The sequence below is a fragment of the Stigmatopora nigra genome, chromosome 18 (genome assembly GCF_051989575.1).
Source record: "Stigmatopora nigra isolate UIUO_SnigA chromosome 18, RoL_Snig_1.1, whole genome shotgun sequence".
Taxonomy (NCBI): Eukaryota; Metazoa; Chordata; class Actinopteri; order Syngnathiformes; family Syngnathidae; genus Stigmatopora; species Stigmatopora nigra.
This window is the reverse complement of record NC_135525.1, coordinates 651097-668839: the sequence shown is the minus strand read 5'-3', so window position 1 is coordinate 668839 and position 17743 is coordinate 651097. Positions and strand designations below refer to the sequence as shown.

At 39.2% G+C, this 17743-nt stretch overlaps 1 protein-coding gene across 2 annotated transcripts; it reads right to left on the bottom strand.

The window, feature by feature from the left end:
- Window positions 1–767: 767 nt before the first annotated feature.
- LOC144211727 (large ribosomal subunit protein bL27m-like) lies at window positions 768–16315 on the bottom strand. 2 transcript variants are annotated; one of them, XM_077739158.1, is made up of 5 exons: window positions 16207–16315; window positions 14886–14935; window positions 14526–14654; window positions 3619–3686; window positions 768–1653 (listed from the first exon to the last, which is right to left on the bottom strand). In XM_077739158.1, the coding sequence occupies exons 2-5, from the start codon at window positions 14923–14925 to the stop codon at window positions 1411–1413; spliced, it is 480 nt and encodes a 159-aa protein (XP_077595284.1). In that variant the 5' UTR covers window positions 14926–14935; window positions 16207–16315; the 3' UTR covers window positions 768–1410. The 2 variants fall into 2 exon arrangements, with proteins under 2 accessions (XP_077595284.1, XP_077595283.1); XM_077739157.1 differs by lacking the exon at window positions 16207–16315 and having other exon boundaries at window positions 14886–15015.
- Window positions 16316–17743: the final 1428 nt, after the last annotated feature.

Genomic DNA, 17743 nt, shown 5'->3' with positions numbered 1-17743 from the left:
AATAGGAAACAGGTTTATTACCAGACTGCAGGATGGTTGGAGAATGCTCCGACAGCTGTGAACCTCTCACAGCCTGTCTTCCTCGCAATTCTCTCTGAAAGAACACTATTTCAGTCTTTATATAGGAACTCAGCGTAACATTTCTAAGACAGTGATTTAGGACAGAGTTTATCTAAACAAAACTTTGGGCTAATATGGTTAGACATTAGCAGGTTTAAGTTGTTTGCAAACACGATATTTTTATACCTTACGCAAACTGCTGCAGCCTATCTTATATTGTGCGATTCGAACAAACGGTTCCAAAGCGACTTGGCCACACTCCACAATACAAGGAAACAATTGGAAACCCTGTTAGCCAGCCTATGTTACATTTCGTCAGGCGAACAAACAATTGCTAGGCCAGCTAGTTAGCTATCTTACAATTTGTGGTGCGAACAAACAATTGCAAGGCCAGCTAGTTAGCCTTTCCTACATTCCACTGTCTTAGCAAACACTTGCCAGTTGGTATGTCTAACCCCACACCATTGTTTTTACCTTAATTCTGCATTAACTAACGCAAAAAGAAAAAACACGGAAAAAATTCAACGCTTTGCCCAGTGCTCGTCAAATATTTTCTTGTAATTTTACTCGTATCTCAAACTGCTCGTATGTTGGGTCACTCGTATGTCAAACTATTATTGTATTAAGTAAGTATTAATGGTAGAATCCTTTCTACTCCAGTCCATGCAGTTTTTTGACCATGAAATAAAAAACAACACATACACACGTTGCATTTTTTTCTGAGTTATATTAGGTTTGAGTGATATTGAAAATACACAAGATACGCAATCAAGTCTGATATTCCCTTACCCTGGCCAGTCTGGGATGCATATACTACAAAGATGTGGCATCTCAAATGACCCATTGGTGTGGTACAAAAATCAAATAAATATGTAGAATCCATTTATGACCTATCTCTGGCGCCATCACTTAGCTGTTTAGTCCAGAAACAGATTTCAGGTGGTATCCTTGTCAATGTATACAGTGTTTCCATGGTGTGTTTTCCCTGCTTAGGTTCCCCCTGCATCGATTCACCTAATTCCAATACAATGCTTACTGTGTTCAACTTCTATCAACAGGCTTACATTTATGGAGAATATTCTACAAACAATTTAATTCATCACAACGTTCCAAAATGAATTGCCAATAAGATAACTAAAACAAAGAATTGTTTCATCAAAATGTATAGAGTTATGGTGGAGGCACCTCGTAGATGATTAAGGAAATATTGCGGCTTTGAGAATTGGATTCAAAAATAATCTGGTTGACAGAAGACATCAAAATATTAAGTATCTCATTACTAACAGTAAATTTTTTTTAAGTACAGTAAATATGCAGTATTGAAACATTCTAAACAAAAGGCATTATTTTTCATTCACACACACCAAGTAAATCCATATGAGGTTTAGAGACCATGTTAACTAATTTGAAAGTGGGCTCTTGTTTAATTGGAATAATGTTGATGAAGGTTTTGTAAAGTATAGATCCTTTGGCAAGCTTGGTGATGATCTGAATAGCCTCCAGACTGCGAGGGGGAGGGGTATATACCTCCTTGGTGAACTTGATGTAACCATCTTCAAGAGCATAAACTGTCCTATTGGTTCCCATTCCAACCTTCAAAACAGAATAACATAAAATGACAATATAGTCAAACATCTATCTTACTTATCTACTCCAAAAACTATGGAATCACTAGTCTCAGTGTGGTTGATAGATAGAGATAGTGAGCGAGAACGCAAAAGGAGAGCGAGAGAGCTCGAGGAGAGCGGGAGAGAGAGCCAGAGCAAGTTTTAAAAAAAGTTTTAAGACGGCATACACAATTTGAAATGATCAAAAATTATATAAAAATATGGGGAAAATGTGTTAGTTGACAGGTATGTTATTCAATTATGAAAGAAACTCTTACCTTACTTTATAAGAAAAGATAAGTAAAATATGATGACTTTAAAAATTATTATTGTATTTTGTATAAGACAACTCCCTTTGTACACTATGAAAAGTAAAGATTAAACCTGCAGAAATTTTGACGCGCATCTTTCCATTCAAACCAAAAGTTCCTGTGCAATATGAAATAAATAAAGTAATCAACTGAAGACGTCATCACCATTGGCCAGCAGACATTTCAGCCTCACAAAAAAGGTGTAAATTTACCTCACATATGGCCATTTAAAACAACAAAAAATAAAAACGGATGAATGTAACTCAAGTTACCAAGTTATAGATTTTTGCAATGTTTGTGGAACATTTACATTGAATGGGGAAATACCTTTTATCAAGTTAAAAAAATATTAAAGGCTGTCTTCAAATGAGGTCAGTGGGTTAATGACATTTTCAATAAGGATGATCTGTGCACATGTGTACACGAGGCATTTAAAAAAAAATAAAGAAAGAATACGCCAGGGACAAATCTTTGATCTTTTAGTGGATCGGCTTGGTGTTGTCCTGCATCTACTTGCTCATTTTTCATTCTTCATCTTCTTTTCGGCGTTCATGCTCCGTGTTAGCCTTTATTGCTAACAATGCCTAAACCCTTTTTAGTCATCATCCTCTTCTTCTCTTTAGTGTTGTCTGGAACTAACATCCATGTCACAATAGCGCCCCTGTTCTTTGTGGTGGTCAGTTGGTCAATAGCAATTTAAAATATATATTTTTTATTATTGTTGACAAAAATAATTCCACGATAATTATTGTTTTATCGCCCAGCTCTACTTCAACATAATCTCGCATTGACACACATTTTTCCAACTGTGCATAAACTTCCTTATTCCCTCAACAAGGATTCATTAGTGAGGAGTCATCTGAACAACACTCGGTCTCACACACCAGCCCAAATGCTGGACACAGGTTGGTAACGGCTCCCTCATCATCCTTATACAGTGTTCCCTCGGTTATCGCGGTTAATGGGGAACGGAACCACCCGCGATAAGTGAATTTCTGCGAAGTAGGGATTCACTTTCAAAAATGCTTAATTAGAATTTAATTTATTTTATTTCTTCTACCCCCCTGTATACAGTACACCATATAGAATACGGGTAAAGAGAGTGATATTCATGTTATAACAAAAAAACTGTACAATATGTTGTCTCAATGTAATATTCATATTTTTTTTTCCAAAAAAATCTGCAAAGCTCCGAGTCCGCGGTGGCGGAACCACGAAGTAGCGAGGGAACACTGTAGTTCGATCTGTTTGGTCACTTTAAAGCGTTCACAATAGGCACTAAGTTAGAAAGTGACCAAGTCAAAAGTGCTGTGATGTACTGCCTAAGGAGCTTGTGCAAATGGGAAAAGTGTGTGACAGACTTGGGACACTACGTTGGAGAAAAAATAAAAAAAGAGAAAAAGAGAGTGAAATTCATGTTATAAAAAAAACTAAAATATGTTGTCTCAATGTAATATTTATATATATATTTTTTTTTCCCTAAAAAAAATCTGCGAAGCTCTGAGTCCGCGGTGGCGGAACCACGAAGTAGCGAGGGAACACTGTAGTTGGATCTGTTTGGTCACTTTTAAGCGTTCACAATAGGCACTAAGTTAGGAAGTTAGAAAGCTAAAGAGAAAAATTCGGGGAAGTTCACTTACATTCGCGCCTGGGTGATACCTCAGCAGCCGCTGTGTTGCCAGGATGTTGCCAGCATTGACAGGATTTCCTATTAAGGAGAGATAACATTATATGAAAAATTTATAAAGAAAACAATAGCGGACCTTAAACTTGGCTTTTTAACAATCACGAATAAAATGGCCTGTTGACGAATCAAATGCTATTGATAATTTAGCTATGAGTAAGCTATTTTTAGGATAATAGGCTCAATTTACTTAAAAATATGGGGGCTCTATTGCACAAGCAGTTTCTGTTGTTTATAATCCAGTACTTTATTTACATTATTTAGTACAGTATTTTTTTTAAATTGGAGGGGAGGTAATTGCAGCCAATAAGAAAATGGCTTCACTGGCTTCTGTGAAAACTCAGAGTTTAGGCGCTCTAGTTATCATTTAGACCAGGGGCGCTCATTACATTGATCGCAATCGACCAGTCCATCTCCAAGACTTCACTGGTAGATCACCGGAGAGTAGGGCTTCAGTACATTGTGGATTATATATTAAGTTTAAAAAAAGTTAATAAAAATGCCAAAGTTCACGCTGAAAACCCAACCAAAAGACTGGAGATGAAAAATGCAGAAGTCAGGGCTCCACCTCTTCGCTCAGCGCCTAAGAAAAATAATTTTACAGCATAAGAACAACACGCCGAAGAAATTACTGCAGAGGGAGGACAAAAATTTGACCAGCGATCTAGCGGCTTGGGTGCTCCGCCTTGATCGAGGTCTGGCCCGTGAAACAGCCCTGAATATAACAGGAAGCGGCATGGTACGTAGGGGAGTAGTTTCATAACATATTTGAAGAGAATGGTTATTTCCCGGGGCAAGATTTTTAAGATTTTCGGAAGATGCCTTTGTTCGCACCAAGGATTGTAAGATAGCTAACTAGCTGTCCTTGCAATTGTTTCCTTGTATTAAGGAATGTGGCCAACTTGCTTTGGAACTGTTTGTCCGGGCCGCGCAATATAAGATAGGCTGCGGCAGTTTGTGTGAGCTATAAAAATATCGTGTTTGCAAACAACTTAAACCTGCTAATGTCTAACCATATTAGCCCAAAGTTTTGTTCACATAAACTCTGTCCTACATCACTGTCTTAGAAACATTACCCTAGGTTCCTATATAAAGACTGAAATAGTTTCCATTCAGAGAGAATTGCGAGGAAGACAGGCTGTGAGAGGTTCACAGCTGTCGGAGCATTCTCCAACCATCCTGCAGTCCGGTAATAAACCTATTTCCTATTTAAATTGATCTCACTCTTTTTAACCTGCTCCTGAAGTTGTATTTTCAGACCTATCAGCCTTCCTGGACATTTTTATATGGCATATACAAGGAAAATCGAGGAGCACTTCACAGGAAATAAACCAAAGAAGATCAGGCACAGGAGACGGTAAGGGTCTGTTTAAAATTAATGTAGAACAAGGCTGGTGAAAATCTAGTTTTTCCAATCGTGAAAAAGTCAAAGAAAAACGTTCCGTAAACAGGAAATATTTGCATATCGTCGGGGAGTATGTATGTCCAAAAATAAAGACAATACACAAGATATGTGGTGTACGTACACTACCTTCGTAAGACGAGCTGGTGATGTGGCTTGGCTAGGGAGTGAAAGAATCCCTCTTAAAGGATTTTTGGAAATTGTTAAAAATAAAAGTAAACCTTCGGAAAATACTGCACCCGATGAGTAAAAGAGCGCTCAATAAAAAGTCATCTTTATATGAAGAAACCAGAAATACGCCGTGACGCGCTCATGCCTCGCAAAATATAAGAATAACGGTTAAAAAGACGATGTAGACGGATGAATAGGATAATAAAGATAAGTATTAAAGAGATAATAAATTAGATGGGACGTCTCTAGAGAATCTCCCGTAAATATATTAATAGCGTAGCATACGACCATTGTTTGAAAAACGTTCAAACAACGGAACAAGAGGCAAAAAGCATCCAAAACGGGGTCGGGGAATAGCAAAAAAATATCCTACCGATGTGAAATTCATGCTGAGACATATTCCTGATCATTGCACTCATATAGGAGAATGGACCAAAAAGAACAATGAATATGGATGGTGGGGGAAATTGTTATTAGAACCTTTGCAAGCTATTCAAATGAGTTTAGAAGTAAAAATAAAAGGCTGTAAACAAAGGAAAAAAGCAAGAAAAAAATATGTTAACAGCTAGAAGATATTTAAGTTTGGATAGAACAAGCTACTAAAACAGAAGAACAAAAGGCTAAGAAGAAAATACAAAGGGCACAACAATGAAACACTATGGCCACCGTGATTGTTAGGCCCAGTGAAGAGACAATGGCAAGAAGCCCACTTTACGGCCAGCCCCTATTCACAGATGCAGACACCCCTCACCCGACAGGCCAAGCACACCCGGGGCAAACAAAGAGAGGGGGATCGTCCATTGATCTTACTGCTCCTTTCACACCAAAATAAAGGAGCACTAGCTGAACAAAGCGTCTAACAAGTTAGACTACCCCAAGATGGAGCCAGAAGAGAGGAACCCGAGCACTTAAATGCCACTGTGGGTATGAATCTGAATCACTTGGGTCTGATAGTCTACCCACAGATGCAAACAAGAGCACAAAGAGAAAGAAGGGAAGAAAGACAACTCTACCCTACTCTGGTGGCGTTCCAAGGACCTCACCTCTACCCACCACAATGGGCACCACCAGGAGGTGGTGAAGTCTGGTGACCAGATCCTGCTCCGAGTCATAAAATGTAAGTCCTGGTCTTCTGCACGTCGGGAAGGTACATTCATGGTTCAACTAACCACCCCCACAGCAGTAAAGATTGCTGAGAGGTCTACATGGATTCACCATTCCCAGTTCAAGGTTGTTTGAGACATAGGGGACTCTGAGTAGACTGGAAGACGGGCGGTTCCAAAACTTTCGTCTGTTAAAAACTCACCTGATGTCTACTCACCTGCCATGAGCACTCTTCACTTAACTTTGACATTTTGTAGACTTTCCATTCCCACACAAGCCAAAATGAAAGCTGCCGCCACCCTCATCACAGTGACTATACTATCAGCGGCAACCTGGGCGTGGCTGGATGCCCCGCCCACAGAGACCCGAGTTCGAAATCGATTTGTCCTATGCTGCTGTCACAAAAAACAGCGAAGTGGTACGAAAAGAGCAATCCAAAGAACTACAAAAAGAAAATACGTGGTATAATTTCATGGCGTTTCAGAAGAAACTTACTGGCGTGAATGAGAGTTGTTGTGTGTAGTCGTATACCTATTTCCACAGGTACCCCACCAGTGTATCCTAAGCCAATTGATCCCTACGACTATGACACCAACACACCTCCATGGTATGCTGACATCGTGAAATCATGCTACCTAGAAGCTACAATTAAAGCTACAATTCCCCAAATTAATGTGAAGGTACCACATTTGGCGGGTAGAAATTTTATAAGGCTCCTAGACTACGATTGGAAAGATCTAGCTTCGTTGAACGAGATCCCATACCCACATGATCCGTTGGGAGAAGTCCCCATGAAGTACTGTAGTCAGGTAGTGAGCGCACACAAAACACCACTAACAAAGACCAATTCAATGCCACAGGAGCGCCCCCGGGTGCCACATGCAGGCACTATTACTCTCTCCCTGATGTAATGGGCACTGATCCTCAAGATGATGGGTATTGGATATGTGGCCATACAGTGTTTTTGAGTTTGCCCACAGCATGGACAGGTCTGTGTGCAATGGTGCAGGTGGACCAAGATGCATTCTTTTTAAGGGGAGTAAATGTCAGAGATGAGAGATCAATAACAGTGCAATTCAAACCACATGACTCAATTTGGGGCAGTGATGTTCCTGATGACCATAAGTTGTGGTCCACCCCCCTCCAAAAAAAATCATACCGTCACTGCTTCCTCAGCTTGGAGTGGGTAAACTTATGCTCCGAGTAGAGACATTGAATTATCGCATGGAACTGTACATTAACCAAACTTTCAAGGCCCTACAGGTCATAGCAGATGAATTAAAAGCCCTTAGAGAAATGGAGCTGCAAGCCCGGATGGTCTTGGATTTGATAACAGCCAAGGATGGTGTGTGGGCCATAGTCGGAGAACACTGTTGTACTTTCATCCCAGATGAAACCCGGCGACGAAGGTAACATTACTCGTGCGATAGCTGGAATGAACTGCCTTAGCCAGCAACATGCCCCAGGATCACTCAGCCGTAGGTGCATCACTTTGGTCGTGGTTAACATCCGGGTCGTGGTTAACATCTGGGTCGTGGTTAACATCCGGGTCTTGGTTCTCAATTCTGTTAAAAATTAGCAACCCCTTTACATGCGATTACGGTACTATTCTGTATTTTTTTGGTGTGTAATCCCTTCTATGAAAGTTATGATTCGAAATACTATCCAGCACACGCTGGTAGCTTACAGTGACATACAGTATCACCGCATGGCAAATCATAATGGAGATTCTCGCACTCTTTCGAAGTCTGACGAATATCGGTATGTCGAGTCCTCCGGGTAATTGTACTCGTCTTGACTTAAAAATTGTGTTCGTTCATAAAGAGGGACGCAGAGGAATTTCCGAATAACCCTAAAATTACCTTGAGTTTTAAGTCTCGGCATTGACAAGTGACTTTATTGTTTTCCATGCCCCATGATAAGTAACTGCTGATGAGATTTATATTCTAGAACCTGGGTAGGAGGGATATAAATTGATGGGTTTAATGACAATTCTTTCGAAGTTACTAAAGGGGGGAAATGGGGAGTATGGAATGTATTCTTATGCTTTTTATTGATCAATTGGTTTATTTAGTATAGTCTTTAGAATAGAATTTTGCATGGCCTCGTGGAAATTTCCTTCATGAACCTAGTAGTTAGGGTCGTGTCATCTACCATGACACGTCCATTTCTTTGTCCATTTTCCCACCTAAAGTTTGTATCTATGTCACATGATCTTTGTCAATAAAACTAGCTCATCTGTTGGGGGTTGCCAGGGATTCGAACTGGTCAGGCTGGAGGATAGACATATACGAGCGCTGGCTACTCTGGCTCCCTCCTTCAGCTGAAGTCTGGTAAATCTCATCACGGCTGACTCGGTGTGCTTCCTCTGATCCGAAGTTATTGAATGTATATGGATTAGATCCCACACAATGGAATCGCTAAATCAAGCTAGAATAGTTTTAAATGGCCTTCCCAAAGTCCTGACTTAAACTCCATTGAGAACTTGTGGACAATGCTGAAGAGAATGTCAGAAAGCCATCAAATTTAACTGCACCAATTCCGTCAAGAGGAGTGGTCAAAGATTCAACCAGAAGCTTGCCAGAAGCTTGTGGACGGCTAGCAAAAGCGCCCAACTAAAGTGAAAATGTTCAAGGGACATGTTACCAAATATTATTGCTGCTGTATGTATATTTTCAACCCAGCAGATTTGATCACTTTTTTCTGTTCACCCATAATAAAGTCATAAAAGAACCAAACTTGAATGTTTTTTAAACTGGAGGTAATTACCTATCTTTTCTGAAAAATTTGAGTCAACCTGTCAAATGGCTTGGGAGCTATTGAACAAAACAGGTATTAATACCAATAATAAATTAATCTATAATCCTTATAAAATGTGATGTATGTGTGTGAGTGTGTGTTAATATTATTTCGCAACATTTGTCCAAACTGTGCAACGTAGAGTTGAAATTTTTTTATGGTGGCCAGAAATGGCTGTCGGATATTTATAGACGAGTGACTGAATTTGCTCACCTTACCTAAGTGTGTAAACCCAATCTTCTATTTGTTAAACACCCATCTTTCAAAAGGTATTTTTTTTTAATAGCACAACAATTGTCTTTTGGTTCCAAACAAGCAGGTGGGACCGGCAAAGCCCTGCTTGTCATCAATAAAGGGCACCAGTAGGAAGCTTTTCAACATCAAAGGAAAATCCTTTGCAAGCAGAAGTGGGAGGGAAGCCGGGATCCCTGCTCGTTTCTTATGAAGTAAGGTAACATAGTTACTGTATTATTTGAATGAGTAAAGTGATTTACTTACATATACACAGAAGTTTGTTTTTTCAAATTTGAAAAAAATATTTCCCATAATTATCAATAGACTGATATTCATTTTATCGTGATAACAATATTTGTCATATCACCCAGCTCGAATTTGAAGTAAAAAAATATACATTTTAAAAAGACATCACTCTTAAAGCCAACTGCAATAAAATACATAGATAACACACTTCAAAAATTCCCATTTTGACTTCATATGCACGAAACAGTGACAAATATGGCGGCAAGTCAGCTGACTGGTTAGTGCGTAGGCCTCAGTTTTAGGGTCCTAGGTTTAATCTAAGGTAGGTCCTCCTGCATGAAGTTTGCATGTTCTCCCCATGCTTGTGTGGGCTTTTTCTCCAATATCCTTCCACATTTCAAAGACACGCATGGTAGGGTGGTTGAACACTAAAAATTTGACGAGGGGGTGGCTTATATGCGATTGTGACAGGGTAAAGTGAGTTAAGTTATAAATGAGTACATGTGTGATGTAAAAATAGTTTTGGGATTGGGTGTTTATCATTCTTCGATTATTGATGCCTCAATAATCGAACACACTTACAAGGGTATGGATCGGTATTCAATTTTTTATATCTGGGCTCATGTAGCTGAAACGCTGGGAAATCTTCAGGTATTTCAGTAAAAGTTGGCTTGAAGATAGCAACAACTGACCTGTCTGATCATTCCCCGTGTTTTAAAGGTATGTTGTTTTGTTGTAGAGACTGATTGAGTGTAGGGTTTGCAAGAGACAATAGTTAGCATGTGAGAAAGAACATAATGTTTAGTAAGGTTTGTTTACTTTTTTATGTGTTGGCGTGAATGTGCGAGTCTCGTGTGGAGGACATTAATAGCCTTTAGCAAGCTACCTTCGGCCGCCATTATAGCGTTAGCATGAGTGTGCAATATATGACGGCCGTAGCAAAGGAAGCTATGCAATTGAGATTTCACGAGCCTCGAGTAAGGTACATGTAATAGCATTAGCAACGTACAGTCGGCCGCCATTAGCGTTAGCATTGTGATGTGTATGCGTGTATGACGGTAGTAGCAAATGGAGCTAAGCTATGCTATTGAGATTCCTTTGTTTGCCCTGCTAACTAGCTGAGGACTTTGCTAAGTTGCAAAACAAAAGGTAACAAGTTACAATAGTCATAAGTTATGACCGTTTATGCAACAAGTACATTGTTTTGGGTTATAATGGGTTGTAAATATATTTATATGTATATATATGGGTGTTATTGTATATAATGTTTTTGTGTGAAATGATTAGATTTTCAGTAAAAGTTGGCTTGAAGATAACAACAACTGACCTGTCTGATTATTTCCCCGTCTTTTAAAGGCAAATAAATTGCCGAATTCAGGGGTAAAACACGATTAAATACGATATTTGGAAAGTGATTTTTTTTTTAGTGTTATGTACTCAAAATCTTGCCGGTTTACTGCCGTTTTGATTCTACTCTAACTGATGATGTATTTTGTATGTACAGTGGTACATCGAGATACAATCTTAATTTGTTCCGGGACTGAGCTCGTAGGTCAATTTACTCATACCTCAAACAAATATTTCCCATAGAAATGAACTAAAAACAAATTAATACTAATTGTTTGAAATTTGATACCTTTCGTCTCCTAGGTGGGCTCTATTTTCCCCGCCTACTGCCTGACTTTCAGATGCAACCTATCAAGGGTTGTTTGCTTTTGTATTCCCTTCAAAATATTCTGAAAATGATGCGCACAAATGTCCTCACAACAAGACACATGGCCACTTGCCAACCTGCCCGGGAAGTATTACTCCTCGTGTATTGGCGACGGGGGGGAAAAAACACTGCAATAATGCAACGCTGCAGTGCTCGTAGGGACATAGCATCCTCTCGCGCCCACTTATGCTCGTATATCAAAATGTATCTCGCATCTCAAGATAAATTTGTGCGAAAATTTTACTCATCTCAAATTGCTCGTATGTCGAGGCACCACTGTATTATCATTTAAGTCTTGTATGTATTCACACAGGTGCTCCTTTGTCCTACGTACAGTGGTACCTCTACATAGGAGCACCTCAAAATACGAGCAGCTCGAGATACGAGTACATTTTCGAGCCAATAATTATCTCTAGATACGAGAAAATGTTTGAGCTGCGGGAAAGCCAGGTGGCCAAGACATGAGAGGCTGTTTATCATTGTAGGGCACTGTCTTTTTTGCCGCATCTCTTCTGTGTATAACCAATATCTACAAGCACAGGGCGGAGCGCTGCATTTTTTTCAGTGTTTTTTTACCGTCACTTAGCGCGAATGCCGGAGCGATCGCTAATACGAGCAGTATAGTATACTACAATTTTCGTTGGGTGCTCATAAGAGTATCAGGGGCACTGGCTCTCTCCCCCGCAACTCCTCGTGTAATATCTGTGGTCGCAAATATACCTCTTTGTAATGTCTCTGTGAACACTGAGCGAAGCGTTGCATTTTCGCAAGTTGAAAGTGTTCAAAAGTTGAAATTGTTCAAATTGAAGTTGATTCAATGCTATATTTTGTATTATATTATGTTTGAGGCCTATAAAAGTATATTGAAGGTTTATATAAGTGCACCTGTATGTTTAAGGCTTGTATAAGTAACCAGCATTGGTTTGTACTGAAAAAAACATTTAATAAAATAGAGAGAATACATATAGTACTGTATACATTAGAGATGGAGAGAGAGATTTACGGGAAACTGGCCAAAATAAGCTATCTAATGACGATTGCAGTTTTCTTTTTTTCATCATAAATGCGGTAGCACTGTATGGCATCATTTAATTGATTTCCAACCTTTGTGCAACGTTCAATATTTGGGTCCTGCTGCTCAATCTGTCTGTTTATAAATGGTACTGACGGTGGAACCATTCAAGTTGTATTCCCGTGCAACGCTAACCACTTTCTTAAGCGCATCAAGCTCATGCTCGTGGTACGACGAAAATTCCGATTGAATATTTTGCCCGAGATACGATCAAAATTTTGAGATGAGACCAAGCCAGGTGGCCATGGCACTGTCTTTTTTGCATCGCTTTCATGTATAAAATACATCTACAGGCACTAGGCAGACTTTGCATTTCCCAGCCGTATTTTTTTCCCCACGTTGGCCTACATTTACATGCAAAGTAAACGACTATGGATCGGCAGAGTTATGCAAAGAAAAGGTGACCGTTGACAATCGACAGGAAGCGCAAGATAATTGAAAAATATGAGTGGGGTACGTGTTAACGAGATTGCTACGAGAGGAATCCATCAACCATATCCACCATCCTTAAGCAGTTTAAGATTAATTAATTAAGAAGAGCAATTTAGAAGAGCAATTAAGAAGAGGCCTTCCAAAAGACTAACTATAATTTCCCACCGGCGCAGTGACATTCACGATGAGATGGATAGCCTTCTTTTATTGTGGATAAAAGAAAAACTGTTAGTAGGAGATAGCGTGACCGAGTCAACCATATGTGAAAAAGCCAGCAGAATTTACATGGATTTGAACACAAATTTACATGGATTTGATAACAACGAAAAGAGAGCCTTCAACACCTTCAGAACCCTAATTTAACGTGAGTCATGGCTGGTTCAATTTTTTTTTTTTTAAAAGATCTGGAATATACTCGGTAATCAGACACAGGGAAGCGACAAGTTCTAATTCGAAAGCCTCGGTGGAATTTATCAAGACATTTGCCTCGATTATGACCCAGGAAAGTTACATCCCCCATTAAGTGTTCAACTACGACGAAACTGGTCTTTTTTGAGAAAAAGATGCCCCGGCGGACATTCATTGTGGCAGAGGAAAGGCATTACAGGGGCATAAACCTATGAAGGACCGCTGAACTCTAGCTTTGTGTGCTAATGCCAGCGGTGACTGTTAAATTAAGCCGCTACTGGTATACAATGCGGAGAACCTGCATGCTTTCAAGAGACAAATTATCAGGTAAGAAAAACTCCAAGTTATGAGAAGCGCTAATTCTAAAGCTTGGATTACGCGAAATGTGATGACATTTGTGTGCGTCATTATCGAAATATTGTGAAGGGAGGAAAATACAAACAACTCTTGATGCGGTCATTTTGAAGACTCCGGCAAAACGTCCAGGTGGGGTTAACCCCATCGAACTAAAGTAAAAAAGATTCAAACAAATTTAGAATTCAGTTTTGTGTGAAGTTACATTAAACGTTGAGTGTTTGTATATATTTATCCAAGTTAATTTAAATTTGAATGTTCGTTTCCAAGTGTCGTGGATAAAGTCCCCCCGAACACCTCAGCCCCCTCCTTGTATCTCTACCCTCTGCGAAATACCTCTATTAAACACATTTTATTACTATTAAACCACGTATGTATTACTTTGTCAACATATGGTGAATTAGAAGAAATGAAACATGTTTTCCAATCCAATATCCTGCTTATGGTGTTTTTTTCCAGAGGGTTGGAATGAATTAATTTGTTTTCAGTAATTTTCCATGGGAAACGTTCGCTCAACTTCCGAAAAGCTCGACATACGATATCATTCTTGGAACTGATTACAATCGTATATCGAGGTACGTACAGAAGTTCCCTTTAAACTGAAACGTACCCACTAATGTTCAGTTTGACGCCCACTTTTGCCTTGTGAAAAAATAAAAACGAAGTCAGATATCAGAGGTTGTCACTATTTTACAATAAGGCCACGCAGTTGTGAAAACCAAACCCGAGTCTCAGTATGTGTTTGTCTTGCTTCCAAAAACCCTCCAGAACAGAAAACGAGTACACGGCGTTGTGGGTACAAGGTCGAAAAGGAACAAACGCCAATAGGAGCGATGGCATTGCAACTTCCTCCAGGTTGAGGCAAAAGAGTGTAAAATATGCGGTGGAAGGTTATATTGAGAATATCATTTCGAAATATGTTTGTACCATTTTGCTTCTTGTGACCGTAACGCTTTCCAGGGCTCTTTCCTCCGTGATTCTTGCTGCTACTACCAGCCTTTTTGGACGCGAACCGCTGAGAGGACCAAAGACATGACAGGGCCGGAGCTGGAAAACCTGAAAACAAAATTACAATTAAAAGAAAAAACACTGCGCACTTGTGAGAATAAGCAGTAGCGAAATGCAGTCCCTTGTGAGGATAAGCAGTACGGAAAACGAATTCAATTCAGGGAGACTGTGTCACTCCCAACAGGTGTGAGTCATGTTAGTGATTATTTACAGAGTAAGTTGTCATTTTTTATACAGATTTTTTTCATTCAACAGCAAACTGAACGAGAAAAACGATACCCGCGTTGTACTTGCGAACACATTGAAACAGCGCTGCCATCTTGGAGTGTCTGTAACATAGACAAAAATGCTTGTAAGTGTGTTACCTCATAGCCACCATATTGACCAGGTATTTCTTCGATTCTCCTTTCTGTATAATACAGAAGATACGTAAGGTAGTAGCTTATTGCATTCACCTTTAAAAAAAAGTCCTTGCCATTTTCCAAATTAATTGATTTTTTTTAAATAATATTTTTTGAAACCTCTTTTTTCTAATTAATTAATTTTCGGGGACTGTTTTTTGAATTATGTTTTTGCTCCCTCTTTTTCCGCTTTTTTTTTCTCGGGTTGTTTCTTAAAATATTTTTACCTTCGTTTTTCAAATTATTTTTCTCCTCTTCATTTTAGAAAATTAATTAATTCTTTGTTTTGTTTTATTCTCAGACCTAGGATAAAAAAATAATAATTTAAAGAACGGGCAAGCAGCTTTATCGAGATACTTGTAAATCTCGCGGGACTACGCTCCCCAAATTCGAAACGGGCTGACCCGAGCCCGCGTATAGACTTGCTTCTATTCAGCACAAGCAATTTTTAGTATTTACATATGATGTCCAAACAGTACGAGATAGCCCCGTCATTAAGTCACATAACGGCGAGTACAAGTTTCCTGTAGTCCTGAATTTTCGGTACGAACGCAATTCACGTGATACTTCCAAGTGTCTCGATAAATAGCACATTCGTTGTTCAAATTGATTTTTTCCCCGCCAGAGGCCAGGCTCGGGGAATACAAATTTATTTTTAACAGTTCTACGCCGTAGATGCTCAGTATTTTAGTTATTAATTCAACCGGCAGTCTGTGGGTTCACAACGTAACCAGCTTGGATTTATTTAAACTGCACCAGTTTGTATGCATGGACAAAGCTAAATCCGGTCAGTTATTAACATATAGGCAAACTAACATATAGCAGATGTGAATGGGTCTCTCGCGAGATTCCAAGTATCGCGATAACTGTGCACATTGGTTTTTCAAATTATTTTTCTTTCCCTGAGCCTGGCCTCTGGCGGAAAAAAATATTCAGAAAACGAAAATGCGCAGTTATCCAGATGCTTGGGAGTCTCGCGTGGACTGCGTTCGTTTCGTACAGACACTCGTCGTTAATGTCACTTAATGACTGGGCTACCTCGTACTGTCTCAACTCCATATGTAAACACTAAGCAGTCCCGCGAGATTTACAGGTATCTCGATAACGCTGCGTGCACGTTTTTGGAATTGTATTTTTTTTCTTAGGCGGCCGGGCTGAGGAAAATGAAAAAAGCGTGTTCAGCATCGGAGGAGACAGACCAGGGTTGAGCGAGTTAATCCACAGATGATTTATTCCTGACAAATTGATCCATACAGAGCTCCGGGTTTCCCTCCCAAAGAATAAGCCCGCTGAGTGTCGCTGTCCCCAGCGGATGATGAGAACGACACCGCCCGAACCCGCGTTTGCCCAGTTATAGTAATACAAAAATGAATATTCATTCGCTGATTGACAATGAGATGCGGACCGGTCCATGACTGTCAGGAGGGGTATTTTCTTCCGACTTCACACTCTCGATCCTGGAATCACATCATCCAGACCTCTGTCTCCGCTTGTCCTTTGAAGTCCAGACCATCCGTCCAGCTACTTGTCTTTTTTTGTCCTTTGAAGTCCCCACCATCTGTCTTCTTATCAGCGTTAATTCAACCTCAAAAGAAGAATCTCAGACAGAGCATTTTGTTCATTGTAATCGAGTAAATAACAAGAGTTTAATCCTACAGTAGTAATATCAAAATGAAACAGCTACAATAAAATGAATGAGTAAAATGTCCTATTCTTCACTGCTCATCAGGTAACCGGTCAAATAGTCCCAGGGGCTATTAGGCCGGTAACCGGTCAAATAGCCTATATGATCCCATATGGCTATTTAGCCGGTAAGAATTCTGTGTGAGGTAAATAAGTCAGAAACTACGGCTACGGAGCCAATGCCAAAGTAATAGTCATTAGCACCTCTATGTGTGTAGAAGCAATTAGACTACATGAAAGTAACATCTATAAGTGTTAGTAGTGTAAGTAGAAACATCTCTAGGCAAAGTCAATCCATTTTGGAAAGTGAAATTTGGAAATAATTTCAATAATTCATAACAAATATTCAAAATATTAATTTATTTTATAAGTGGTTAACTTCCCATCTAATTTGATAAAGATGAGATGGACAGTTTTTTTCCTGTTCACCCAATTAGCATGAAATATATATATTTTAACAGGTGAATAGGGATGTAATACTATTATTTAATATTGAGTGAATAGGGGATTTTCTAAACCATTCAACCAATCTTATTGAAATTTGATGTCATTGCGAATTGATATATTTTAACATTAGTTGAATAGGTATTTAATGACTATTATTTAACATTGAGTGAATAAGGGATTCACCTAATGTTAAAATCTATCAATTGGCAATAGCACATCAAATTTCAATAAGATTGGCTGAATGGTTTAGAAAATCCCCTATTCACTCAATGTTAAATAATAGTCATTAAATCCCCATTCAGCTATGATAAAATGTATCAATTGCATGCTAATCGGGTGAACAGGATTTTTTTTAACTGTCTATCTCACAGTGGCGGTTCGTGCATTTGCTGGCGACGCCTTTAATCCAACCCTCAAACTATTTTATGGCTTTTAAAACTAATGCATCTAGAGCTGCAATACATTAAAATAATCAATAATAATTTCATACAATTAAAATATTATTCAGGAATAAGCCATATTTTTTTCACCCAAAATAATTTTTAACTGTACACAATATCCATGTTTTCTTTCGCCATCGAAGCTAATGATGAAAGTCGAGCCTGT